The 27,762-nt window shown below is 44.5% G+C and overlaps 1 protein-coding gene across 5 annotated transcripts in view; it reads right to left on the reverse strand.

Annotated features, from left to right (window-relative positions):
* Rgs8 (regulator of G-protein signaling 8) overlaps positions 1–27,762 on the reverse strand; it is a 40,709-nt gene that overhangs the window by 7,793 nt on the left and 5,154 nt on the right. Inside the window, exons 1-5 of one of the 5 annotated variants that reach the window (XM_005375010.2) lie at positions 21,349–21,422; positions 20,184–20,257; positions 18,177–18,305; positions 15,633–15,734; positions 14,784–14,848 (exon numbers count right to left, since the gene is read on the reverse strand). In XM_005375010.2, coding sequence (XP_005375067.1) covers positions 14,784–14,848; positions 15,633–15,734; positions 18,177–18,202 — 193 coding nt within the window. In that variant the 5' untranslated portion in view covers positions 18,203–18,305; positions 20,184–20,257; positions 21,349–21,422. Of the gene's footprint in view, positions 1–14,783; positions 14,849–15,632; positions 15,735–18,176; positions 18,306–20,183; positions 20,258–20,377; positions 20,526–20,554; positions 20,873–21,348; positions 21,423–27,762 lie in introns of those variants that run through there. The other 4 variants (XM_013521471.1, XM_005375009.2, XM_005375011.2 and 1 more) reach the window with 4 other exon arrangements.

Consider the following 27,762-nt stretch of genomic DNA (forward strand, 5'->3'; position numbering starts at 1 on the left):
GGCAAAATGCTAACAATTCTTGAATCTAGATGATGGTTGGCCTGGACAACAGATGTCCACCAATATGCATTAGGATAGCGTGCTGGCTAGGATCCTCCAATAGCTTGCTGGCACCATGCTGTTTTGAAATGTTTTATTTTGCTATTTTAAAGCATTTTTACTTCTACTCATAAGAAGAACATTGTCCATCCTTGTCTTTCAAAATAGATATTTAATGTCCACTCTAGAAAAATAATCATAAAAGTCAAGACCTTTCACTGTCAGAGCCAGGGGTTTTCATGGGGCTGCCAAAGTTAAGCTTTAAATCACAAGAAGATTTAAGTTTGGAGAGCTGAGCTTAAAGTGTATAAGAGAGGGAGAGGGGCTGCACAATTTGTCATCCAGGCCAGGACATTTCTGAGTATCAAGGGTGAACCACTATTAATTACACAGGGATGATCAGCTTAAGCTATGACAGCCACAGGAAACACTCGGGACACATAGACTTCCAAGTCAAAGCCATGGAATGTGAAGAAAGCAGAACATAATGTTAGGTCATTTCTCATCAGGCATGGTAGAAATAAAATTATTCCTGTGTCAGGAGGGAGAGGAAAGTAACATGGTTTCAAGTCAAATGAGATGTCTACTTAGGGTACCTCCCACCCCATTCCTACCTACATCAGGGTCAAAGTTCTGGAAAAAGAGTATGAGTTCTCAATAAATGGGAATCAAAGTGAGCATAAAATAGGGACATGGCAATGTTAAGGCAGAGATGATCTGACAATCATTTATTCATTTCCACTATGATATTTAAATTACTAATGTACAAAGTATTGTTCAAAGTCTTGGGCTACATAAGAGAAGAAATCTTCTATGACATTGCTGCCCATTAGGTCCCTTGAGGGTGCTCACCCCTACCCTGCAGACTTCCCATACCCTGCAGCCTCAGGTTCCCCATGGAGGAGATCTAGAAGTTTCCACGGGCTCCAGAGTTGAACTCGGATTAGGGAACAAGCATGCCTGGCAGGTGAAGGGACTCTTGTGGCAGAAGTTCCAGGCAGAGGACAGGTGGAAAAACACTGGGACTGGAAACACTCTCAAAAAGGCTTCGTGCCCTTGAGAACCCAGGAGAGCCAAGGCCCACAAGCCAGAAGTCTCCCCAAACACTTCCATCTTTTTTATTCAGGTGAGTTTTTAAAGTAAATTTATCTTCAACTGATACATAAAAATTATATATCTATATTAATGGGGTAATGGTGATATTCAATAAATCTATACAATGTATAGTTTAAATCAGGTTAAATATAAATTCCTCAAACATTTATCATATCTTCATGGTAAAAACTTTTAAAATTCTTTCCACTAGCTTTCTAAAATTTACAATATATTATAGTGATATATAGTCAGCCTCCCTGCAATAGCTCACCAAACTTTTAGCTCTGTCTGACTATAACTGATCACCCCTTGGTTAACAATTTTTGATCCCTCCCTCCCCACATTCATTCTCTCTCTCTCTCTCTCCCTCCCTTCCTCCCTTCCTTCCCTCCTCTCTGTCCATTTCTGTCTCTCTCTTTCTCTAAGTCAGACTTATTCACAACTTGGTCACATGAGTTGTGACTATTCACAACTTCTATGAGATCAGCTTCTTTTACACTCCATATGTGAGTGAGACCAGGTGCTACTTGCTCCATCTTACACACTTTCCACTGCAGTCAAGGAGTGGGAAGCACAGGGAAGCAAGGAGGTCCAAGTCTGTGCCTTTATCCAGAAAAGGAAAGCAGAAATGACTCACAAGAGCCTGTTGTTTTTAATCCAGAAGAGACTAAATTCCTTGAATGAGAGCATTCAAGTTTGCCATTTGTATCAGATTTTGCTGTTTTTCACTAAACAAAAACGGATGTTCCTGACCAAGTTGAATATAGTTATAGATAAGAAAGAAAATCACATTTCTGCCCTCCTCTGTGGTACTGCTAAGGAAATTCTGTCTGCCCCCAAGCTAGACAAGGTACATACATGATCTCTTTTCATCTAGACTCCCGCTTTGATGGGTCTTTGTGGGGATTAAAAGAGATTATAACTGCAGAGTGCTCCCGGGAAGGTGGATGTCCTTCTGTTACAGAGGAGGAGGCTGATGCTGAAAGATGCAAATTGCCTGATCTCACACAACTAATAACAGGTAGCAGAAGCCTTAAGATATGGTAAACTCTCTCCTGATCCAAAGTAGTGACAATGTCATTCCGTTGACTCATTCATTCATTCACCCCTTGGGTGACCCAGGTGTTCCGTGAGGCACTGGGAGCAGACACAAAGTGGCCTCCCACATGGCACTTGCCATCAAAGGGCCATCTGAGCCAAGAAAGCATAATCATGGCGATTCGGACATCGTGTGTAAGTTATATGGTAAGTAATATGAAGGGCTATGAAGGGATCCTCAGCGCTGCTGGAGTCCGACTGAATAGGGAAGGAAGACATGCAGGAGGAAGAGGCTTCTACACAGTGACAGGAAGGTGAGGATAAGGAAGCTCCACAAAAGAAGAAAGGGGCATAGGAGAAGAGAATTCAGGAAGCGGGAACCACATGCACAAAAGCTAGAATTAAGATAGTTTATTGAGTGATTAGAAATACTTTAGGAAGATTGGTGTTTAATAGTAATAAGATAGCTAAAAAAATATACAAAAGAGATACTCCCATGCTTATGTTTATCGTGGCACTATTCACAGTAGCCAAGGTGTGGGTCTAAGCGCCTGTCAATAGATTAATGGATAAAGAAAATATGGTACATATGCATGATGGGGTGTTCCTTAGCTACAAAGAAGAATGAAATCATGTCATTTAAAGGAAAATGTTTGGAATTGGAGTGTCTTCGTGTTAAGCAAAATAAGTCACAGAAGACAAATATCACGTGCTTTCTCTCATATGTAGAAACATTAAAAAATAACCTAAAAGTAAAGGGTGGGCTATAAGGAAAAAGAAGGGAGTGCAGGGAGAAGTGAAAGAAAGGAGGGAAAGACAGGGGTAGAAAGGGATAGATATATAGATAGACATGCATATACTTTTAGAATAAGCATACTCCAAGTAGCCTATAAAGGACTTGATGGACAAGAGGACTTGAAGTTAAAGGAAAGAGAGGGGCTGACTAGAGAGGGGAAAAAATGCTGCCCCTAAGAAGGCGGAAGAAATGGGCCTGGGACTGAATTAGGATGGTGAGAAAGCGGAAAGGCTATGTGTGACTGCAGGGAAGTTTCCAGTGTTAAGCAGGAAGCTGGAGTTCCTATCTGCTATGAGCGGGGGGTGGGGGGCCCTAGGTAGGGAAGGCAGAATTTTATTTTTACTTATTTTGGGGGGGGAGTAAGGGGCAGGAAATTTTATTTATTTACTATCTGCTATGCTTTCTGCTCAAGCTTTTCCAAAACCTCAATTCAATCTACGTTTGAAACAATGTTGATCCATAAATAGTATCACTCTCATTTTCTTTAGGAGGAAAGTAAAGCTTAGAAAATTGAATAAATGGCCCAATTACACAGCAGGCAAAAGTAGAGCCAGGGTGCCAACCCGGTGCCCATAGGACTTGAATGCAATGTTTTCCCAGATGCGTTTGCCAAAAAAAGAGAAAAAGAAGAGAAAAGGGAGATCAAAGGGTAAAATACTAGCATTCGGAAAGAAGTCAAATATTCAGGAAGAGAGGCCAAGAAGTGGAAGAACGTGTGATTGTTAGGGACAAAAGTAAGGTAAAAGAGTAGTAGACAAAGAGAGAGAGGCGGTCAGAAAAGAGACATCCTGCAGAGGCGTCAAGTTGGACAGTCTTGATCTTCTTTGTTAACTTAGGATGAGAGTGCTATAAAGGTGTTAAATCTTAGAGCCACGGCATGAACAAATCATACAAAGTCAGCCCCGCACAGAACTGTCAGGCTACTTGATGTAATAAATACCAAGGAGTAATTTAAAATACTCAGTTGAACAATTACTAGAGTAGCATGTGTGATAGTGGAGGCACCGAGAAGGAAGACAGGAAGAGCTACTTTGGGAGAATGAATATGGGTGTGGTAGGCAACAGCAAACAGTTGTAAAATCCCAGACTTTGGGTCTTGGAGAGAGAATGATGCACTGGAAGGGAGCAAGAACTTTTAACTTAGGAGCACAGCTATCGTTTGAAGACAAGACCATCCCACCCAGACTGGTGAATAAACCTTGAACCTGGAAAACACCAAAGATTTAGGAACTGGGAGTTGGAACCAAGAAGAGGGGGAGAAAGATAGAAGGAATTTTATAAAAAGTTGAAGTCAGAAAAAGCACTGTCAATAACCGCAGCAAACATGAGTGAGCACTTACTTTGGGCACCACACAAAATGCCTTATGAGACTTATGGCAAATCAACAGCATAGGTCCTGATGTTTTTGCCATTTGAAAGGGGAGAAAAACAAAGCTTAGAAAAGGAAACAACTTGCCCAAGGTCACATAGTTAGAAGTGGCAAGGATGCTGAACTGCAAAGCTAGCATCCACATATGCATCCACATATGTGGTGGTCCACTCTCCAGGTCTGTAGGGTGGTAGGGCCCACACTGACCACTTGGCCAGTGGACCTTGAAGAGAAGGGAGGAGCCCCACGTATGGCAAGGAAAGGAGGCCATAAGAAACACCATGAATGGCAACATTTCCATGAAAGACAGCAACAAGCAGGGTGGAAAGAAAATGCAAAAGAATAGAAGAGTATCTTACAGTCAAAGAACAGCACAAAAACAAGAATGGTCATAGGCAGCAAAGTTCAACGAGTTACACTGCAGAGAGCTGAGACTCGGTAGGATGTGGTTTAGAATAACAGATGTAGCAAAATCACAGCTGGCTGGGCTTCAGAGAGGCAGCCTTCACAGAATACAGGTCCCACCCGGGGCAGAAACACCACGGGTCACAGCTGGGAGCACTGGTGCTGACCAGAGCCAGGCCCATGATTAGCTATACCACCTCAGGCAATGCACTCATCATCACTGGGTCTCAGGTAGGGTTAGCCCTCTGCTCCATGCCCCATCATACATTCCCTTCAGACACTGCTTTTAGCTGACTGTTGCCCCATTCCTCACAATTGATACCATCACTGTCACAAGTTAAGGACTTACTCCAGACCAAGTGCTATGCTGTCCACTTTACCTGTATAAACTGACTTTATCTTTACATCAACCCTACTCTTAAAAGAAGACAGGATCTGGAGCCAGATAGCCTGAGTTTGAATTTTACATGACCTTGGAAAAGTACCTTCACATCTTGAAGCTCATCTCTAAAATGGGCACAATACCAGAAATTACCATATTTGGTTGTTACCAGAATCAAACAAGCCAATCCACAAAAAATGCCTAGTACTCATAAGCAATCAGCAAACGTTAGCTCTTAGACAAGTTTGTTTTGTAAAAAAGGGAAGCAAGACATGGAGAACTGAGCTGTCTGTGGTCTCTTTTTTGGGAAAAGGAGATGACTGGATTGACACACACATCTGCATGGCTTCGAAGCCCACTCCACCTGCCTCTTCTCTGGCGATGGTCAGAAGGTCTCAGAACATCACCTCCTCCAAAGAGGGATGGGAAGTAACCCCAGCCAGGCAAACACACCGAACACATGTATGCTGCAGCCCTGCAAATGTGCCATTTGGCTTCCAGACCTGGAGCTTCTCCAGCAGGACACCTGCCATCGTCTTCTCTGTGGTGAGAACTGAGGCCCTCGGGTACCACCAAGAACCTGGAACCCGCCTAAGTTCTCTTCTCTCCCGCAGCACTGACACCCAGCCCTATTTCTGCTCTTGCATTTAGTGAGCACAGAATCACCCTCTCAGAGATGCTATGGCCCTTCCAGGAGCAGACAGGCGTCTTTTTCAACCGGGGACTGCAGAATGCCCACGTAAAGATGCTTGCTCCTTCAGTCTTTCTCAACCCAACTGATAGCCTGCATCTGCAAGGCTCGCCCAAAGGGAGCAGGAAGACAAATAAAACATGGCACTTGGAAGTTGCTGGGATTTCAAGGGCAGAGCTTGCAAGACAGAGAAGAGGAGAGAACAGCCCTGCTCCCATGGGCTCCTCCTGAGGGGTCAGGACCTAAAAGCAGCAGAGAAAGATTGAAGCAAAGCTGTCCTGACAAAGATCCCGAAGGCCTACACAGACTACAGACTGCACCTTCCGTCTGCCCCTCCTCCACTCACCCACTTCCTCCAGCCAACCGTCTCTCAGGCCCAGCCCCTCCCCACCCTTTCCACGGTCCCAAGGTCAGCACTGAGCAGGCAGGCCCTGGAGGGCCACCGTGGAACAAGGGAAGTGAGAGGGGTGGGAGGTGCCCACCACGGCAGGAGCAGCGCACGGAGCAGATGGCAGCAGCAGGCTTCTGTGTGTGCCCCTCACCTGGCTCCTCTCCTGCTGGAGTGACACAGCAAATAAATTGCATGGGCCTGGGGCCAGTGGAATGTTTTTCTTCCCATCCATGTCTTTCCTCCCCTTCCACTTACTTCACATTTCGTCTGCTCCTTTCTCTGACTCCCCAGCATCTTGCCCTACCCCTCTCCCTTTTCTTCGGCCCCCTGCCCTTTTTCCCCTCTGTCCTTCCATCTTTCCCCTTTCCCTCTACCAGGACCCTCTCCTAGTTTCTGCTTGTCATAAACTGCAGATGGCTTAAAAGACAGGCAGCCGGCTCATCTCTGAAAGGCTCAGCAGCTTCGCCAGGCATCACTCAGGGTAGCCATGCCTTGCATTGGCAGTGTGTCCTCTGCCAGGTGTCATGTGCCCTACACAGGAATAGGAATCTCAGGGATCAGAGCCCCGCGCTACAACTTCCGCTGATTTCAAGCAGCTGGAAAGAATGACTTCTCTTTGACCCCTGAAGCTATTCTACAGGGAATTGGATTCTGGCTCAAAGGCACACTTGCTAACTATGATCTTGGGCTAGAGGTTTAACTTATCTGTTCCCTCATCTGTAAAATGCAGCTATGAATAGCACCCCTCCGGAGAGTCACAGGAGTGTGAGGAGTTCCTGTGTGTAAACACACTCAGAGACTGCCCCACAGACAGGGAATGAGCAATCCAGTCCGTGTTAGTGACTATGATTCCTGTACATTGGGGGTCATCATAAAGAATGTAACTAATGCCAAATACAATCTCGGTGACTTAAAGGGGGTAGGTGGTGACCAGTGTAAGAAATTGGGAAGGAAGCAGGGCGATCTGCCATGTAGTCATTTCACCTTCATTTCATTTGAATCTTCTTGGAATAACCCTGAGGAGTCACGGCTCCAAGAACACAATAGATTTTCTAAGATGGGTGCTATCCGGTGGCAGGAAGGGAAGGGTTCACACCCTGGATTCCTGGAGCAGTGGGGAGAAGATTGGCATCCTTTTGAGCGTCCACAGAATCTCCAAGAGCACACCGCGGCTGCACATGCTGCCGGCTGCCGGCTTGCTCCCTCCAGTTCTTTGATGCAGGGTGCTTACATAAGGGGAGAAACTGGGTCATTATGAATGAGTAGTGCAGCTGGTGCAGCAGGGAGGGTGACTTAGGTAACAGTTCAAGGTCCAGCAGCTCCAATTTAGCTGGCATCAGGGGTGGGCTTGTGCCTAGCTCAGTTCCCAGGCAAGATCACAAGAATAAAAGGTTCTTTTTCAGCTCTGGGTTTACCAAAGTGCCCTCCCAAAGACCAGAGTCATCTTCTGTTCCTGATCGATTGGAGCAAATAACCCAGTGAATGGGTTCCAAGGTCTTTCTTAGACCAGGAAAGGAAAATGCATATATAAAATAATTACTGGTAATGAAGTTCAAATCCTCTTTGATTTGGAACCAAGCCACTGATTTGAAATTTGTGATGAGAACGTCAGGATTGGAGTTTTTTGTGTGTGTTTTGTTTTGTGAAATAAAGGCTTTTAAACAAATGGCTGGGGGCTAAGCAAGATTTAGGTAGGAATATTACAAAACAAATAATTGTCAATTTTGATACTTATTAGCAAGTAATTGGTATGCTAATTATATTTCAGTCTTGCAATTAACATAATTTTCCTCAATGAGCTCTACTTTGTTAGTATATATATAGAAAAATGATATATTATGGTTGTAATAGGACTTGAAGGCAGTGAGATTCTTTGTGACATAAAAGAGTTGAAAGCTCCTGTGATCACATCCTACAACGGACACAAAGAATGATGCCTTGAGGTTGCATAGTTTGTTATTTCTAGAATGTGGGAATAGAAGAGGAAGGAGACCCTAGGCCTTACAACTCCTATTGCAGTGTTTTTTTCCTATCCCATCAGGCAGAAGCTGAGCCAAGCAATCAAAAAAACAATAATGGAAAAAAATAAGGGCAGGGCCTGTATCTGCAACTACTGTAAGACACTGGCAAGGAACTTTCTACTAAGCAGGGAGACAAAGGAGACACGGCCCTAATAGGGAGAAAGTTTAACATTCACAAATTACTTCTTTAATAAAGAAGTATTCTCAAGCCTCACATATACTCATCAACAGCCTAAAGGATTTCAAAAATTAAGTACCCAACAATATCTCTTAGGTTGGTTTGGTAGAGGAATAGTGTACAGATTCTCAAAAAGGGATCATGTCAAATTCACCTACTGGGTTTTTAAAAACTGCATCTCTAACAGGTTTCTCCCACTTACACGGAGGGGAAGTAGGAAGGTGTGCAAAGAGGATACCAATTGTTCAGGTGGTGAAGGGTGAGCAAAATGGAACTGGAATATGTCCTATTGGTGATCCTATTACTACCTGCAATTGGTTACCTCAAGCTGTCTGTGGGATCAAGAAACTGACACGATCTTGGGCATATAGGATGGACAAAATGCATGTTTTCTCCGTGCATTTAATACTGTGTTATAGCAAAAACAATTTAAAAATAGCTGATCCTTCATCAAATACCTCTACATATAAGTCCACATGCAGCATTTCTAAACAGCAGTCACACCAAATTCTCACAACTGTTCAAGGTAGGTCTTATGTTCCCCTTCTACAGAACAGGAAAGTGAAGTTTATGGAGAAAAGTTAATTTGCCCATGGTCGTACAGCTGTCAGGGTGGGTTTTGGAAACTTATCCAGTTGCTTCTGTTCAGACCTTTTCAACATGCTTCTAAGAGCTTCTGCATGGAGTCTAGGCACTCCTTCTGCAAAGGCCAACTGTACCCCACCTCCTTGGCACAAGTAAAACTTATGACACTGTGGAGAAGACACCAAGGGTGTAGGGAAATTTCTTTCCTCCCCATCTCCACATCACATATATGTGTCTAACTCATAGCCTCAGTTTCTCCAAAAAGCATACCTGCCGTATTTGTTGATATACTGTGGAATTCTCAACCCTGTCCAGTATATGTGGAATCTGTGACACATGCTATGCCAATAAAGGTGTGAGGGAGGTAGTTAAACATTAGCAGGCCTTGCAGGGGGGCATCCAAAATAACATGCATTGCCATTTAAGTAAAGAAACAAAGGCTTCAATACATAATACATTTATAAGCATTTGTTCGGTTTCAGACTGCAAGCATTCCCACATAGCACAATGACATTGTAAAGTTATACAACATACACAGTCCTTTGCATACCTGGCCACCTGGCCATCTAGTTCCAAAACAGGGCACACAGCATTCCTGGCTGCCACAGCCTACAGCCCAGTGATACCAGGAAAGAAAATGTTCTTTAAAGACCCTCTTGCCTTGGGCTGGAACCCGGTTTAAATTAAGAATTTAAACTTTCGTAAATTTCTTCATGATGAAAGCCCCAGAGGAAACACTGACCAATTGAAAAGGGCAGAGAGACATTTTGCAGTTCCAAAGTAACTTTTAAGTGAAATGTCAATAAGCATTGTAATTACTCCAGTTCCCTGAACCCAGTAGTAACTTTTCTGTGCATAAAAAGGTATCCAAACACACTCAGTATAGATTCCTTCATGGCACTGCCCACCTTCTCTCTTGAAAGTATGACTCTGTATATCTACTTTATAGTAAAATCTACCTCTGCTTCTGCACAGCCATCTAGGTGTCTCTACTAAATTCTTTTCACTGAGAGCACAACGAAGCAAGGACCAAGGAAGTAAGGGGCCAGTTCCTCACTTTGTCAGGACCCAGCTTCCTAGGGACAAAGGGACAAAATGCCTGAGGACCAGGGAAAGCTATAGCTAAGCTGCAATCTCCATTTCTTAGAAAGTCATAGCCACCTGCCCCACCAGGCTGCTCCAGATTTGTGTCTTGCTGATATGCTTTGGAGAGCAGTGCTTTTCTCGCTTCAGTGAGCAGAAAGGCTTTGCGGAAAACAGACGCCAAGGACCACCCCCAGGGATTCTGAGTCTAGAGACCTGAGACAGGATGCAAAAATATTCAGTTCTCACAAGCTCCTGGCCGGTGCTGGGGCTTTTTCCTTTGGATCACACTTTGAATAACACTGTTCTAGAATCTTCTGGCATGGAAAGGGATACGGGTGGGGTTGCCTGGTGGGTGGAAGCCTAACTGTTGAACTATGTGTTCTAGAGCTAATGGCTATTTAGATGAATAATTTAAGGAATTGCATGAGCTGATAATTTAGTTTTTGATTGTTGTGGGTTTTCTGACTGGCTTAAGTCATTATATTTTTCTATACCACAATTATTACCTCAAAATGGACTACTTTTTAAAAACAAAAGGCCTCTTTAGGGGTTTTGTTTAGTTAATAACTCTGAGATGATAACAACTCTGAAAATGCAAGAGAGCTTTCAACCGTCCCATTCCCCTGACCTCTGTGCTCTGTAAAAACAACTAAACAAGACTTAAGTTCCAAATAAACGCAGGGAAGTGCTGGGATCATGGGTCTAACTCATGCAAGGGAGAAGGGCAAGAGATGCAGGCTAAGCTTCCCTTGGCATGAAGTAGAAAATGGAATGAGTCTAAAAAATAAAAAGAAAGGAGAGGTGGAGGATGGAGGCAAAGAAGAAAAAGGGAGAGAATAAGGAAGAAGGGAGAAAGGGAAGGAAGGAAAAAGGAGAGGAAGAGAGAGAATTTATTCAGCTATTCAGAGTTTAGGACTGAATGTCCCTCTAAAAGCTGGACAAAATAGCAAACATATGCCTGAGGCACATGAGAATAAAAGTGGAAGACACACAATTTTCTTCCTGTTCCAAAGCAACCTGTCATAAAAGATCTCCTATAAACTAAAAGCCTTCATTCTCCTGGGTATCAGCTGGCAAGTGAAAAGGCTTGTACATACGCGCACGCGCACACACACACACCTTCAGAGCATTCTACATGCACAATTCATAGACACTAAGTCTAATCGTTACTGGATGAACAGGAACAAAAACACCAAATTAAAAGCATTAGAAATCCTCCCAATCAAGCCATCAGCAACTTCAAGTTCAGTCTCATTTGTTAGTTTAAAAAAGGAGAGCAAGAGAGCACTTAGCAAGCAGTTACCTCTCAGACCTTCCTGGAAACTGTTCCTCTTTGTACTGCATTTGTAAACAAATATGATTGGAAATAAAACCACTCCAAATATTTGCTGTCCAGATAATTTGAACTCTTAGCCTTAAAAACTATCTAAGTTGCTTCCTTTTTGCCTGAGATTTGAGCCAAATAGGTGCCTTGCCAAGAAGGGGCCTGGACAAGGAGGGGCTTTGGTCCCGCTTCTGGTTGCTGAAGCCATTTCAGCTTTGAAGCAGTTTACATAACCCTGCAGCCAGCACTGATCAAACCACCTGCTGTCGGTGACCTGTTATTGCCCAGCCTTGGTGCTTGCTACATTGAAGAGCTTAGGACAAAGGGGTAGAACAGGATCCCCCCTCTGATGCCTCCTACTCCTCCTCCTGACCCTTCATGGTATAAGTGAGCAAACAGGATTCTAAGGGACTAGGGGCTCCATCAAGGTAACCTAGCCATCCAGCAGCAGAGCTGGATCAAAACTGGGTGCACAGATCCAACTGTCAGCAAGTGCTCTGCACTTAATCCAAGAGCATGTTCCTGAATGAAGTAGAAACCATGCTCTAAACTAAAAGCAACTGTTCTGCTCCCAGATCTATCAGGACTCCTAATGTTGACAAAACAGAATTTAAAAGGAACACTGGATGCCAGCCTTCTGTTGGAAATCTTGAGAGCACCTAGCTTGTAGTCAGCACACTATTTTTTCTGTTATCTTTGGTGTGCGCACCAGTCTTTTCAGAGAGTGCATTCTCCACCAGGAATGGACGGGGTCCTGTTTATCTTTGTGCCTCTTCCCAGCTGCGTGGCACACATTCTGCACAGAATGATACTAAGCACATCATTTTCAAAACAAATGAGTGCCCCAAACACCCAGGCAGAGCAGGGATGGCAAAGGTGCTCTATAGATTGAGAAAGGGGAGAAATAATCATCTGGATTTTATTAAATAGAAAGCTCAGGGAGGGCAGCTGCCTAAGTATAGAGAATTCCCAAGGAGGGGGTTCTAGACTATCAAACATTTTTCTGGTGCCCACTCCATCAGGGACTCTTTCTTTCTTAGGACATTTTGTTGTCTTAATCAGAAGCTCCAAACACCTCCCTTCAACGCTGTGCCTCCTGAGGGACCAGCACATGTGCAATCCCTCTGGAAATGCTTAATCGGGCTAATTGAGTCACAAAACCAACCCAAATTAATTAGACTTTTAGAAAGTTGTCAGCAATCTGTAAAGTAACCTGGGCATCAACTCTCCATAGCTTTCCCAGAGTCGTAAACACTCAAGTTCTAAAGGCTTTAAATTCTACCAAGAATCCCTCAATAATGATTCTTTTCTTCTCAAGGACATTCATGCTACTGGGTTTTTTTTAATTTCCATACTAAGCAGAAATGAAAAAGCAGAACTTCAGACTCCAAGAAAGATCATAGAACGTCAAAGTTCAAAAAGCCTATTTCTGTAGTCATTTTACAAAGAAACAAAGTGGCGTCAACTTGTAACCCCTTAGCAGAATCTCTATCTCAGAAAGGGCTCCTTGCATTCCTGGAAACCAAAAGCATCCCTGCCAGAAGCAGAACCAAGCATCTTCAGCTCTAGAAAGCATTGAATCAAGCAATTAAAATTAAATTCTTAGATCTGCAGGTCTTCCCACTGCAATAACATAAATATATTTTAAGCATCCAATCACTAATTTCACCGCCATAAACCTTGTCTATGATAGTTTAATATTAAAAATTGGCTACAAAATTCACGATCTTATCCTGAAGGCATATTTAGTTTATTTCATAAGGAAAAGTATCATTTTTTTAAATCCATCATGCCCTTACAGCACATCTTTCAGTGGAGAGTCCCGAATCCTCTGACTGTCCACTTAATAAATCTCTCATGTGCTGGTGATAGGTAGAAGCAAGTAATTCTAACCCCATTTTAGAATGAGGAAACAGCCTCAGGGACCTGAACTAAGTGAGACCAGTTGTGAGGCTGAAATAGAAATCGAACTTCAAGATGACCTTGAATTAAATCAAGCCAGAAAGGAAGGTATAAAGTGGTGGTGACACTCGCTCGGCCAAATGTGACTCCAGAAAAATCAGCAAAATAGCCTCATTTTATATAAAAAAGGTATTACTGTCAAATCCTAAATATTATCTATCATACATATGCCATTGCTTTGGCAAATTCATTGTGTGAGCTTGCTGTTTGGAGTATGACCATATGTTATATATGCTGTTCTCTATGCTGCTTTATTTTCTTGCCTAAGTATAACCCATGAACTACTTAAATGACTATTTGCCTCACAAAGTTACTTGTTACAATACCTGCTTATTCTTAGATTTCAATTTTGACTTTTAAAATCTATTCAGAAGGACTTGTTAATTAGCTTATTAAGAATCTGGACAGAGTTGGGGACTGTTCAAAAAGTTGAAAGCAAACTCAGTTCTAACACCTTCTAAAAAAACGGAGGGGACTCCATCAAGACCTTCTACTCATCTATCTAGTGACTAAGTTAGGACAAATCTGAGAACACAGACCTGACTCCTGCCTAATGCCTTAACTGTACCAAACCATGTTCCCCAATCAAGTGGAAACAACACACCAGCTCAAAGCTTTCTGCTCCCAGATCACTTTGGACTTCCAGCACTGGCATGACATATTCAAGAAGGATGTGGAGTGTCTGTCTCAAACCTTCCTGTCTCTTCACAACACCCTCTCTCTCCTCCCACCTCTGCTCTGCTTCCTCCATGTACTGAATGCCACTGAGATTTCAAAGCCCAACAAATCTAGACTTGCTCATGGAGACAGAAAAGAGCTGGAAAGTTTGACTAATGACAAATTACCTTCCCCACACAACTCTCTCTGTCTTTGTAGGAAACAAAAGATGTAACAGCTGAGAAAGGAAGAAATGGAAGATGAGGGAAAGCAGAAGTTGTGTTCCAGTCAGAAATTGGATACAACGCAGCTAAGTTAGCAATCCTGCAAAATAATAACTCAAACAACAACTTCTCCATCAAGAGAAAATGAAATGCGCAGAATATTCCTTGTAGTAAAGATTCACCCCAAGGTCCTCCAGTGGAAAGGGAGGGGTCATTTCATTTTATAAACAAGATCTAGGATAGAACCTCTATTCTCTCATCTCATCAAGCCCACACTCCAAACTCCTATGCTAACCCCTCTCTCACTAAAGTTGCTGAGAAGATGAAAACTTCTTAGGACCAGACCTTGAACCAGAAAATAGAAAAGATCCTCAGCCAAAGCATTAAATTACTCATTTCCTTATTTTTTTTTCCGCTCCTGTAGTCAGGAGGCTCTGTGAAGGCAGGATTAGAAATATCTGGAAACCCCAGCCCAGTACATGGAGGCTGGGAGGCATTTGGACTATTTGTTACAACACGATGAGATGGAACTCTACTTACACTTATGAGAGAGAAGCACATCAAAGGAATCAGCCCACCTCGTAGCCTCTTCAGTGGATAATCTCCTAGGAAAAAAGAAACATCTCTCTTAAAATAACCTCCTCCTACTCAGCCACCACTAAGATTTGCTCAGGAGGTCAAATTGGAACAATGGGGGTCAAATTCAGACTACACTTGGGCTCCTGCAAGTCTATTGCTGTAAATTTGTACGTCCTTAAGTAACGGTAGGGAAAACCTCAGGGTGCAAATTCAAGATATTGGCTTTCAGTCTAAACAAAAGCTAGGTAACAGTATGATTTAAAGATGTTAAGGTAACACTGTAAAGAAACTGGTCTTGGAGTAAGAAAACCTAGACTCAACCCGTGACTCCATCTCTCACTGTCACCTTGAGTTCTTCACCTCTGAAGAGGGAATAATGATGCCCGTTACGGAGCTGGGCGAAGGTGAAATGAGGTGATGTCTGTAACATCATTTAATATAGCTCCTGCACAGAATAGGCACTGAATCCAGATTATCTGAACCTAGGCATATTTTTAGAGTAACTTTCAATGTTTATTTCCAAATTGAGAGCTCAGCTTGACGACTAAGTAGAACCAAGAAGTATCCTTCAACCCCCACAGCATCAAAGTGGTGAGTGACATGGCTCTCTGAGGAGGAGGAGGCCTCCCATTCTGACATTGTGAAGCCATTCCTTCCTTCCACTCACATCAGGAATATCAAAGGAGTTGCTGAGAGGCAGTGTGTACTGTCAGTGGCTATCCGGTCAGCAGCTCACTCGAGAAGAATATGTTCTTAACTCAATAGTGGACACCCCTTGGTGGGCACCCACTATGTGTCCATACTACTCACTTGAGAGCACGGTTGGGTTTGTCGGGAAGGATAGCTGTGAAATCACTGCAGGAGTCTGACTTGTGAGACAGGCATCCCAGTCGAGTCCTCATCCCTTTGTTCCTGAAACAAGCACAGGGCAGGAGGGCGGAACTGTCATGATCATAGCTGTCAACGCTATAAAAGGCCCCGGAGCTGCTGCTGCAGAAGTCTAAGGGCATCCTCCTCTCCCCCGACCCCAGGTGGTGCCCAAGGAGTTCACAAACAGGCAGGGAACACCCCAAGAGCCAAGGGATGGGCTCCCTCCTTATCTTGACTCCTGGCATAGCAGTAGGTCCCCTGCCCTATCCCTAGAGGATGAATAATTTTTAATGCTGACATGACAAGCGGATGATATGTCAATGAAGATCATTAGCTTGGAAGAATTTCTAAATCAGGATTCTCTGTAGGGAAAGGAAACACAGTGGTGATGAAATCACAGTCCACATTTTGCTTTCCCTCCAGGAGGGCAAAGTAGCAGCAGCTTCTAATTCCTAAGCCCAGAAGTCGGGCTCACACTAAGCGTAGAAGGAGGTCTGCAGAACACAGGGTGCAGAGCAGAGTCAGCGCACAGAGGAGTGTAGGGCTTTGGGTCACGCTGACCCCCACGAAGGTTCTCCCCACTCATCCCCACCCCCAACTGGGCACAGATACGATGGGCTCAATCCAGCAAGGATGATCCCCGCAGGTGAGGAGAAGGGCAATCGACACAACCCATAATGAAGAACCAATATCCCCTTTGTCAGTTCTTCTCCTTGTTTAACTAAGCTCTTCTATTCCTATTTACATTTTGGCTTATCACAATAAGCATATGTAAAATGTTAGTGTGTATGTTTAAATTTTTCATACATTTAATTTTCCAGTCGACCCTCAGAATGCCAGATCTAATGAAAAATCACTCTAATGTTTCTTTCCAACTTCCAACCATAGCCCCTGTTTACCTTTAACCAAGTATTGGCAAGCTACATCCCCACAAGGTGTCTGTTTGTGTACATACAAACAGACGGGGTTTTACTGGAACATAACACCATTTGTTCACATACTGTCCAAAGCTGCTTTCAACTACAAGGGCAAAGTTAAGTAGTTACAACACAGATCATATGGCCCACAGAGCTGAAAATATTTGCTCTCCGGCCCTCGACAGAAGAGGCTGCTGACCCCTGACCTTTAACCATGGTAAGCCCTTGTGTTGAAGGCAAAGGTAAGTGAGAAGAATTGACTCTTATCAGATCGGGACTTCAGACTGACTTATAAAAGGGAACTGCCACGTGGACACTGGTAGCAATTTGCCAGGGAAACGGTCCTAGCAGATGCCATTCTCCACAATGAAAGCAAGTCCTCCAAGCCTGGATATTTTCTTCTTTTTTATAAATCCTAGGATTGGGCAGAGACCTTAGAGGTTATCCAATTCAATTACTTCTTTATACTTCAAATGGATTTCCATTCTTGATCCTGGTAAATTGTCTTTGTTACCAGAAATTTTATCCTGCAGTGCCTACTGGGATAGCATTATATTTGGCAGGAATGGACGACATTTGTATTCCACAGCACATCTCTGAAGAGCCTCTGAGGGCTAGAATATCCAAGTTTCCAGAAATAACTTCTCTCCTGCAGAAAATTGGCCTGCACCTCTCTTGTCAGCCGGGCCATTCTGTGAAGCCACCTATTTCGTGGCATTTCAATACACTGGCTATAGCTATGCTTTCTGCTGACACCAGAAGCATACATGTGCCCACTCACTCTTCCAAATCATGGGTGCCCAAACCAGGCCACACAAGCAACTGATGAAAGGCCCTTGAGCCATCACATTCCATGGGTCCAAGAGGTCCTGTTCAGACCTCGTGAGGCCGGAACCCTACATCGAGTGAGCCAGCTCATGCCTCAGTGCCGTACGATCCTCAGTCATGACACGGCCAGGTCACTGCCCCTGAAGAACAACTAAGAGGACTCGCAAAAAGCATCAAACCCACACATCCCACTTAACATGGTTTAGCAGGGGCCAGTGTAAAGGTGCTACTTGTTACCCAGATAGTGCGACTCTCCCAGTGTGTAAGAGTCTTCAAAATATACTTTGGGACAACATTGTTTTTAACTTCTGTCTTTCCAGGTAAGACTAAGTTATACTCTTCTTAGCTAGATCTAAAATAATGGGAACAGAAGCAAGAGTCAAAAGTTCAGGTTCTATATAGGATTTTCCTCTTCTGTCTTCTCTCTGTAACCCCAGGCCCAGAAATTTGTAGAGGTTCTTGTGATTCCATACAAGCTCAGGCACTGTCCCTCATCCCACCAGTAAGTCACTACCAAGAGGTCCTGCTGGTCAGTGCTCAGAGCTCAGGCCCCTGCAAGCCACAACATTGCAAGAAACACACAACAGGAATGCAGGAGGCCTAGGGGGACAGGTATAAGTGGACACCCAGAGGCCAAAAGGCTTGGGCCAGGCTCAAAGGCAGAGGCAGTTGGGGAGGTGGGAAGGTGGAGAAAAGAGAAGAGAGGCAGGGGCAAGGAAACAGGTCATGGATCCATTACCTGCGTGGCATCAGTAAGGCAGCCATACAGGCATCCGGTTATGATTAACCCTTGGGCTGGTTTGCAGGGACGTCAGAGCAGGAAATAAGACTGCGGAGCTCAGGGATTTACCCTTTCACGTCCTCTCACCTAAAATCAAAGAATCTGCTGTAAGAGGGGCTACCCTCTCTCATCTGATTGCCCAACATGTCCTTCAACTGGTTCTCTACCAATGGAACGCCTCCCCACACACAAACACCCCAGCCCCCACAAGCTCCCGCTGCTCCTCAGCAAGGGCAACCAACCAAGGATGGAGAAGAACAAATGGGTGGCTTCGCACTGCAGAGTGTTGGTCAGGAGTTCTCACTTCCCCAGCCACTGGCCGTCAACAGAAATTGGGACATGTTCCCCTGGGGAGACACAGGCCTGGCAAACCAAAAATTACTGTTGCCTTTGTCTTACTAGAGTGGGACCCAAGTGACTAGGGAGGAGGGGAGGATGAGGAGCCAGCACTTGCTCCTAAATAACTTGATTGACTCATGCTGTGGTTCTCACCTCCCTCCAGGTATACCTGCCCCTCGTGGGTGGGTGTGGACACCTGGGAAAGTGGGAGCCGGAGGGAGGTGACAGTGACTCCAAAGGGGGCTTGGCAGGTCCCCTCTGCACATGGGCTTGCCCCTTTGAAAAGCAATCCCAGACACAGGCTGAGGAAATGAATATTCAAGTCACCCTTACTCATCCATGTGGAGGTTGTGTGACCTTCCTGAGCCTGGGGACTGGCCCATTCCTGACCCGAAGCAGGGAGGACCGGGGGTGGGAGAAAGGGGATGTTGAGGTTGATTGACTTATGGGTTCTCTCTCTCTCCCCAGGGTCTCGGTGCTTCAGGCCCTTTGTTCCCACAGATGAGAACTGATAGGAAGAAACACACCAAGGGAGCAGCCTATCCATAAAGGATTCCCCTGGGGGCGACTCGCACCAAACATAAAATCCATTTTAAAGAAAATCTAATTTAGATGGATAAGTCACCTATGTGAGCTGCGCCATTAATAATGTTTTGGTATTAGCCTGAACATTTCACAAATACTTCTTTAAATTGCTTTGCTAATGATACTGTAATTATAAAAATAAGATAAGTGTTCTATGAAAACTAAAAAAGAAAAAAGATGAGGTTTTATATAAAGTCTCATCCCATGGACTGTATTCACTGACAGCAGGGACATTTCTTCAGTCCCTGTCCTAACTGGGCTTATACCTGCTTGCCCAGAAGTCGGGAAACCAAAGCCCTTTACAGCTGTAAGGCACCCTAGAAATCAGGTTTGGGGCACCTATGCCTTCTCTCCTCTTGCTTGTGGGATATACCCCAGCGGAAGTGCCTCATTCTCCTGCACCTGAGCAGAACAAGATACTGCGACCCACATGGACCACAGCAAGGTCATTAGGGCAGGGGTCATTTAGGGCAGGGCCCCTGTCCCTGCCTTGTCACCCTTCCCATTCCCACTGCCAGCCCACACTGGCTTGCCCGTGCCGTTCAGATGCCTCCTCTCTCCCTTTCTCAAGTTCATTCTGCCCACTAGCCCCCACCCCTTTGGTGAGCCCAGCTTTGAGCTCCACTAAATGAGAACCAGCAGGAGACTCTGCCCCAGCTGCCTGGTCCATTCTGACACATCAGCACTCTTATCCCATTTGGCTCAGGACTAATGGGAGACAAAGTGAGAGGTTACCCAGAGCCCAGGACATTCGAAGGTATGATTGCCCCCACAGTGCATGCACCCTCATAGTGGGCCCCAAGTCACAGGTGACTGGAGCAGACAGGATGGGAGCTAATGAGAAAAGAGGAAACTGAGGGGAAAAACAAAGGCTAAAAAGCAAAAAGCAAAGATTTATAAAGAGGGAGAGAGAAACTAAGAGCCTCAGCAGGGAGAAAGCAATCAATATGCATGAAGAGGCAGGTTAATTAAATATGGATAATGCAATCGGCACACCAGGGCACCCGGAGAAGGGAGAGAACAGCAAAAAACGATACTCACTGTCGCGGACCGGTCCTCATGGCCTGCAGTTCTTTGCCAACTGGATGGTCAGAGAGGCTGTGGGTTAAGGAGCTCTGAGGAAAGAGTAGATCTTTCTTTTAGCAGTGGAATCCTTGGCAGGTGGAGGGCATGTCTGCACGGACACACAGGCTCGTGCACACACACACACACACAAGCATGCATGCACAACACACCTCCCACCACTTGAGCCAGGCAGCAAGCGGCCCCACTGAAAGCTCTTCTCTCTGCTTGTCACATCCAGTAAATACTGAAGCAGCCTACAGCCGGCGGGCGGCGGCTCAGCTCCCGGGCACAGTCTGCACACCCATCCTCATTGGCAGGACGCAGGAGGTGCCCCTGAGCAGACTGACCTGGCACGCTGCCCGCACCTTCCTCCTCAGCCTCGCTAACCTGAAGCCTCTCTGGCTGCAGCTCAGAGAGAAGTCCCCACAGCCCACAGCGGCCTCTCTCTGCACCCAGCGAAGTCAGTATTAACTCTTTCAGGCCACCAATGAGCTGAAAATCAAGTGTCCAGGGGGGCCTCCTAATGAGCTCTGCTGCTGGCTGAGGGCTCGTCGCTGCGCAGGGAGCATAAAGATCTCGCCCCAGACAGCTGCTGACGGCAGGAGCCAAGCCGAATCAAATCTCCTAATGAGCCAGGAGGAGGGGGGCTGTCTTGCTGGGTGTGATGTGATGTGATAAATGCAGAGAGCAAGAAAGCTATGGGGCAGGTCACACATCTAAATTCCACCCCCTTCCTCCCAACTCCTACTGTGCCGCGGCTACAGAGCCAATCCGCACAGCCCTGGAATTACCCCTCTCCGCCGCATCTCAGGTGTCCCCTAACTCCACAGAGCCACCTCTCCCCCAGGCCACTGCCAGCCTGCCCCCACCAGTGCCAGCCACCCTGCTCCCCACTTCTTAATGAGAAATTTCCACCTCCTCCGCCTCCCCGAATGCACATATTTCTAACCCTCTGCTCCTGCCTCTCACCTGGTTTTTCCCGCAGTAGAAACTCACCTCTCTCCCTCACCTATCACCTAGCAACTTCCCCCGTCTTGCGTTTGTTACAGAGTGAGACTCTTCCCTTTGTTCTGCCTCATCTGCACATCATGCCTATCTTTCGGTCCCTTTTCCTTCCAGCTTCTCTTCCAAACCTCCTTACCCACATGGATCTTCACACTGCCTGCTTCTGTTCCAACAGGAAGACTCCTCCCGCTTGTCCTAGGGTAGTGGTTTTCTCAGACTGCTTCCCCAGGCCAGCAGCTCGGCACCACTTTAAGAATGAGTTGGACATGCCAGCTCTCAACCTCCCCTTGCCAGACAGACAGCATCAGAAACTCCGGTTGCACCTTCCAGGTGATTCTGATGCACGCTGAGGTTTGCAAACCACTGCTCTGGGATAAAGCTTATCTTTGTTCATCACACACTGTGTTTTTAAGACTGAGTCTCTGTCTCTATTCAGGAACCAACCAGTTTTTTTCAAATACATCTAGCTTTTTCTGCGAGTCATTTCTGAAACTGAGACGGTAACAGAAATCTCTTCAGAAAGTGATGGATTTACAATAAAAGTAATAGATTCCATACATGTGACCTTTTAAAATGTATGGAGCATTTTCATGCATTGTCACTCAACAATCCCATGCAGTGGTCAGAGAAGGTATTATTTATTATCCCATGCTACAGATGAAAAAACTGAGGCTAGACATGGTAAATGCCTTTTTCAAGGTGACACAGCACACACAAGACAGCACAAGGACCAGAATTTGTGTCTTATGACTAGCAGCAGAGCTTTTTCTGCTACATTATGCTGGGCCCCAGACTTTCTGAGCACATCTGTTGGTGTATAACCTATATTCTAACAGGAGAATGATTCTGCTGAAGCTGTTCATTGTCTGGTGAAATAAAAATTCCAATGCTGCCTCCACAGTGACTCATTGTCTCTCTGTCTGATAAAGTCCACAGTGCCCCTCTGCTAGGCAAAGGAAGTCCCGTGTTGCAAAATGAGATATGATACGAAAGAAACATTTTCTACTCTTTATATCTCCTGTCTTGAATCATGATGCTAGCTGGAATTTTGAATTTAAGCAGACAGAGAATCCTTCACTTCTGGACACTTGTCTGGTACATTGCACCATATGAAGCAAGTGCACAAATAAAATAAAAGTTTATTTAGACCAGAATATGAGTCTGTATAGCTAGTGTTTAATGCACACAGTTATGCATAATGTTCAACAAGCATTTAATATGTGCTAGACTCTATGCTCAAACTGCACTGGAGTTAATCTTATTTAACACTCACAATAAATTTACAAGGCAAACACTTTTATAGGTGGAAAAAGTGAGATAAGTCATTTATAAATGACAGAGCTGGTGTCTGAGACCAAACATGGTGCTACTGTGCCTTCACTGCATCCCAAAGGCAGCATCACCATGGTACCCTCTTTACCCCTGCTGCAACAATAGGTTAAAGGCTTCCTCTCATGCCATTAAGCCTGATTTCCAGGCTGAAAAGACACCAGGGAGGGAGGACAGGGCTGCAGATGGACCCAAGTCTCAAGTGGAAATGGGTCAATATTAACCAGGCTTCAGAGTCTGCAATTAGCCTTTAGAGAAATAATATAGTCACAGGAAGTCAATAAGTCAAATGTTCAAGGCAATTAATAAATTTTAAAGGACATATAAGAATAGAAAGAGCAGACAGACAAGAGTGTATGGACATGCCCAACATGAGGAAAAAGAGAAAAATAAAACTAGTTCAAACATTTTTACCAAAACATGCCTAAACACCAAGGAGTCACCACAAAGCACCCCAACTTGAAAGGCACAGACCTAACACCAGTCTCCTCTTGTGAAAGGGCTCTAACATCATCTTTCAAAAAACAGGTGCATGAAAAACTCCAGGGGGGAACTAAGCTGAACCCAAGGGAAAGCATTCCAGCGTGTTCATCTTCCCGAAGAGAAGGAGACAGGAAAAGGCACCAGTTTGAGTGCTGAAAGGATGGAACACATCCACTTGGACTCTGCACTCCCCTACCTTGAGCCCTGGCGGGAATACAAACGTCTGGATTCTTTTCTGGCTACTCCTCCCAACTTACTGGCTGGAAACTGGGCACAGGACATTTCTGCTGGCCAAGACTCTGGCTTTTCCCAGGAAAATGGTGCTGACAAGCCCTACTCTGGATGCTTGTGCTGCCCAGCTCCCCTCCGCTCTTCCCATTCTACGGCTTCCTTGCCAGTGTCAATCTCTGATCCTCTCCACAACCAGCACTGCCGTCCTGCTTCCGCTGAGCTGCAGCCTGCTGCACAGAGGTCTGCTGGACAGCTCCGCACACACAGCCCGCTGGCTCCCTTGCATCTGGAGCAGCACATTTCCTTTCCTGAGACTCAGTGCCCGGAGGGTTCCCTGTTTGTCCACAATATCACTTTATCCTAGCTCCTTGGGGTGACAAGTACTGATATTTTTGGTTTCTTTTTCCCCATTCCTCTTGCTGAATTGGTTTCTAAATCTCACGGTTACATTTCTGAAACAGTCCTTAACTCCATCCACGGGCATTGCCTGTCAGTGGGGATTCAGCTCCCGGCACGGTGCATGTCCTTCCCCTGAAATGACCTGCTTCATTGCTCCCACCCACCTACAAACCTTCCCGCATGCTACACAGCCATCACCGACCCAGTGAGTGCACACCATAAAGCGATCATCTGTATAATAATCTTCAATGGGTCTTTGCAGCCTGCAGCTCCTCCCTGTGCCTCACAATTAGTCAACCCCATTTGCCTACCCAGTTTTACATTCTATTGCTTTCCCTGTCTCACACACAACCATGTACCTTATTCTCCTGCTGCCTCCTCTGCTTGGAATGTCCTCACTGCAGATCTGCTTAACTCCCAGTTCCTTTTTAAAACTTACGACCTCCAAGCTAACAACTCTCCTTTCCAAGCTTTCTCAGAACTCCTTCAATCAGTAGGAGTTTGTCCACCCCAGCCCCACCATTTTAATGGGATGGTTCTGGTAGACCACATCACAGTCTTACTTAATTCTTTTGATTTATGGGTTTTGATCCTCATAACTGACTGTCCACTCTGAAAGTGCAGAGTCCATGACTTACTTCCCTTGCTATCCATTTGCATTGCTGTGTATGGAGCAGGTGTTTAATAAGCTGGCTGAATTTGATTTTGAGTCCATGAAAATGTCTGAAAAACCACCGAGCATTCCTAATGGCAGACATGCGTTAGACTTCTGCAGCCTCCTGGTCAAGACCAAAGTCAACAGAATATTAATGGCATTCAGGGGCGGTAGCACCAGTACAGAAGGCCTTTTGTAAATTATCCCAACAGCCCAGTCAGGACATGGTAGAATTAATCAAGAGCAAAAGGAGCACCTGGTGTTGTCACATGGGCCATGAAAATGCAATTAAATTGAAGATAAACAGAATTAAAATCTGCAATACATATTTTGAAAAGCCATACTAGAAGAGGAGGTTTATTGCCAAATGCCCCCTGTGTATTTATTTAATCAATATACCACCTAGTCAGATAGTATCATATTAAAAGCTTTTAATAAAACAGTCATTTGGATATTAGATTTGAATTCTGGTCAGCATGCTCAAGCTCTTCTCCAAATCTTTTAAAAGCAAATTTCCACTTCATAGCTTCCTAGTAACAGTAGAAACATGAATCAACATATGCTGCATTGATTTGGGGTTTCCATGGAGACTGGAAGGACACAGGGAAGGGCAGGACAGAAAGAGGCCACTTGGTCCAAAATTCTATCTTTAAAAAAAAATGCATCTCAATTCCATTCCTCTGAGCATTAGCAGCCTCATTTCCTGTTCATCAGCTCAAGCATCCAGATATTGAATTTGAAATAACACTCCTCAACTCCTCCTAAGGAACATCAGAGGGGACAGGGAGAGAGGTCAGCAGCTAAAGCTGGGAACCCCTGAGGTTTGCAAAGAAAACACAAAAAGCACAGGATGCAGAATCAGAGGAAGGGGTCTCTGATTCTAATTCTGTCATTAACTAGCTCCGTGACACTAACTAACCTTACTAGCTCCGTGACCACCAGCTAACAAAACCAAGGGCTTTGAACTTTAATTTTCTCATGTGTAAAATACCAATCCTAACACCTGCCCTATTTTCAGGGGTGAACATAAGAAAGAAATGAAAAAATCTTTGGGAAATGCTTTGTAGATTCTAGTACCCTATCTCCTACTATTGTCTGGAGGTGATCTTCACTTCCTTTTAAAAGGAATTTTGCCAGTGAGCATTTAAATGCAAAAAAAGAAGAAAAGGAAGAGAAAGAAAGAAAGAAAGAAAGAAAGAAAGAAAGAAAGAAAGAAAGAAAGAAAGAAAGAGAATGAAAGAGAGAGAGAGAGAAGGAGGAAAGGAAAGAAGGAAGGAAGAAGGAGAGATTACTGATTTAGTGGAGAGCAGACAGACAGACAGACCTTGAAGGGGAAGTCCAGTGAGTTTGACAGCCCTAAATTTCAATCCCAGCTCCATAATTTTCTAGATCTGTTACTTGCTTTCTCTGAGTCTCATGTCTATCATAGGTAAAATGAAGACACTTGTAGTAACTGTATTGATGACATAAGCTTGCCACAAGCGTTAATTTGATGATGGAATATGGCATTTATCACGATATGTGACAAGTGGTAAATGGCTCTTAGGTGTGAACCACCTTCATCATTATTATTGGCCTTCTCAACTAGTTTTCACCATTGGTTAAATGGAAATTAGAATCCTCACTGTTCCCCTACTTGACATAAAGGGATTCTTTAGATGATATCTGCTCAGCTATATGATATATTACTTGGGGAAAGGTGCTATGTAGATAGAATGTTATCATTTAAAGATTCATTTTTTGCCACCTGTTTACCAAGAAGATGCAAGATGTGTGAGATAACACATTGTAAGGATTTTTGAGCCCCTCAGTACCTGGGGTCACCCAACTCTTTGTCACCTGTCTCATTTACCCTTGTACCTTTGGGGCCTTCTTTGGTCTCTCTACTCACTGTAGGCTTTTTTTTTTCTTTCTATCTTTCTTCTTTTATTTGCTGTCTTTGTATTGACCCTTCTCAGGGTGTTTAGAAAGAAATTTTAAAGTTACACTTTAGAGGCACTGATAACCAAACCTGTAATTGTTCCTCCAAGATCCTAAAATAAAATGGCTCAGCAAAACTGAGGAAAACAACACAAAATTAGAAGACAGAACCACAAGATGCTCAGTACTGTATGCGCTCCACCGGCTTGCTCCTCCACCCCGCATCTTCTTGCCCTCACAGATGATGATCATCGATATTAAAAAAAAAATCAACCAAATGAAATGCATAGGCTTTTACGGGATCCTGATTCCAACTGAAAACTATAAAAAGGTGATGAGACAATGCAGAAAATTGGAGCACTGATTGGATATTTAATGATCTCGGGAAACTACTGTTAAATTTTTAGTGTGATATTGACATGAAGGCTGTTTCCCTTTAGGAGACCTTACTGTTTAGAGATTCACTCTGAAATATTGCTGGTTAAAATGATTTTCAATCTGGGAATTGCTTTCATATCTTCTAGAGGGGCAAGTGGGGACATAGAAACTGTGGAGTGGGTGGAAAGGGGGTCATGGTTCTGTTCTCTTGACTAATATGTATTTAAAGTTGTGCATAATAACAGTTTTAAGAATAGTGTGTCCAGCACCAAAGTGTGGCTTCATTACAAAGAGCTCAAAGTACAAATTATTAGTGCAACGAAAGTGAAAAACAGGAAGGGGAGATTTTCATAAGAATTGATTTCCCATGGCCTTTCCATTGTAAGTTTCTTCCCTACAGATAAACGTGTTTTCAGGAAAAGATAAAACAAAACAAAAACTACAATTTGCCTCCGTGGGAGCAGGTGCTAAAACTTGTAGAGTAGGTGTGACTGCTAGTCAGCAGCTACACAAATAAAACTGTACAGATTTTGCCCAAAGCCACATCTCTTACAGACATAGTCAATATTCCACACTCATGGCTCCTGAACGGGCCTCAACTTCATCCTGCCGCTATGGCCGAGCTGCCGGTCTACACACCCCAAATCCAAACCACAAGTGAACACTGGAGGAGGATACATATGACTGCCTGTTTGCTTAACTCCCCAGCCCTTCTCTGTTCCTACTTGGATTCCAGTCTTAAACCCTACACTTAGGTTTTACAGATTAGCTTCCTGGTGAGCAGCCAGCTCCTGGAAGGCAGCTGAAGGGCAAGAAGGTAGAGTGTAATGAGAGAGCTGGGGTAGGGCGCACAATCCTTCCCAAACCTGATCTCCTGGCTCCCCAAGATAAAAGGCCTAAGGTACCAAGTGCTGGACCTCTTTCTCCTACTTGAACCCTACCCCTCTATCCACATTCACACACATCCTCCTTCCCACTGCGCTCAGAGGGACATATGCAGTCCCTCCTCTTGTGGCCTTGAGCATCTTTCTTCACTTGAGCCTTGCTTTGTCAAATCTCTGTCTTTATTCTTTTCTTCCCCCATGTTATTCTACACTTAGCAATAAAAATAATTGAGACCCTTCTATTTTTAAAGAAAATGGGTGTGGTGGCGCA

The sequence above is a fragment of the Chinchilla lanigera genome, unplaced genomic scaffold, assembly GCF_000276665.1.
Source record: "Chinchilla lanigera isolate Chin_1 unplaced genomic scaffold, ChiLan1.0 scaffold00005, whole genome shotgun sequence".
Taxonomy (NCBI): Eukaryota; Metazoa; Chordata; class Mammalia; order Rodentia; family Chinchillidae; genus Chinchilla; species Chinchilla lanigera.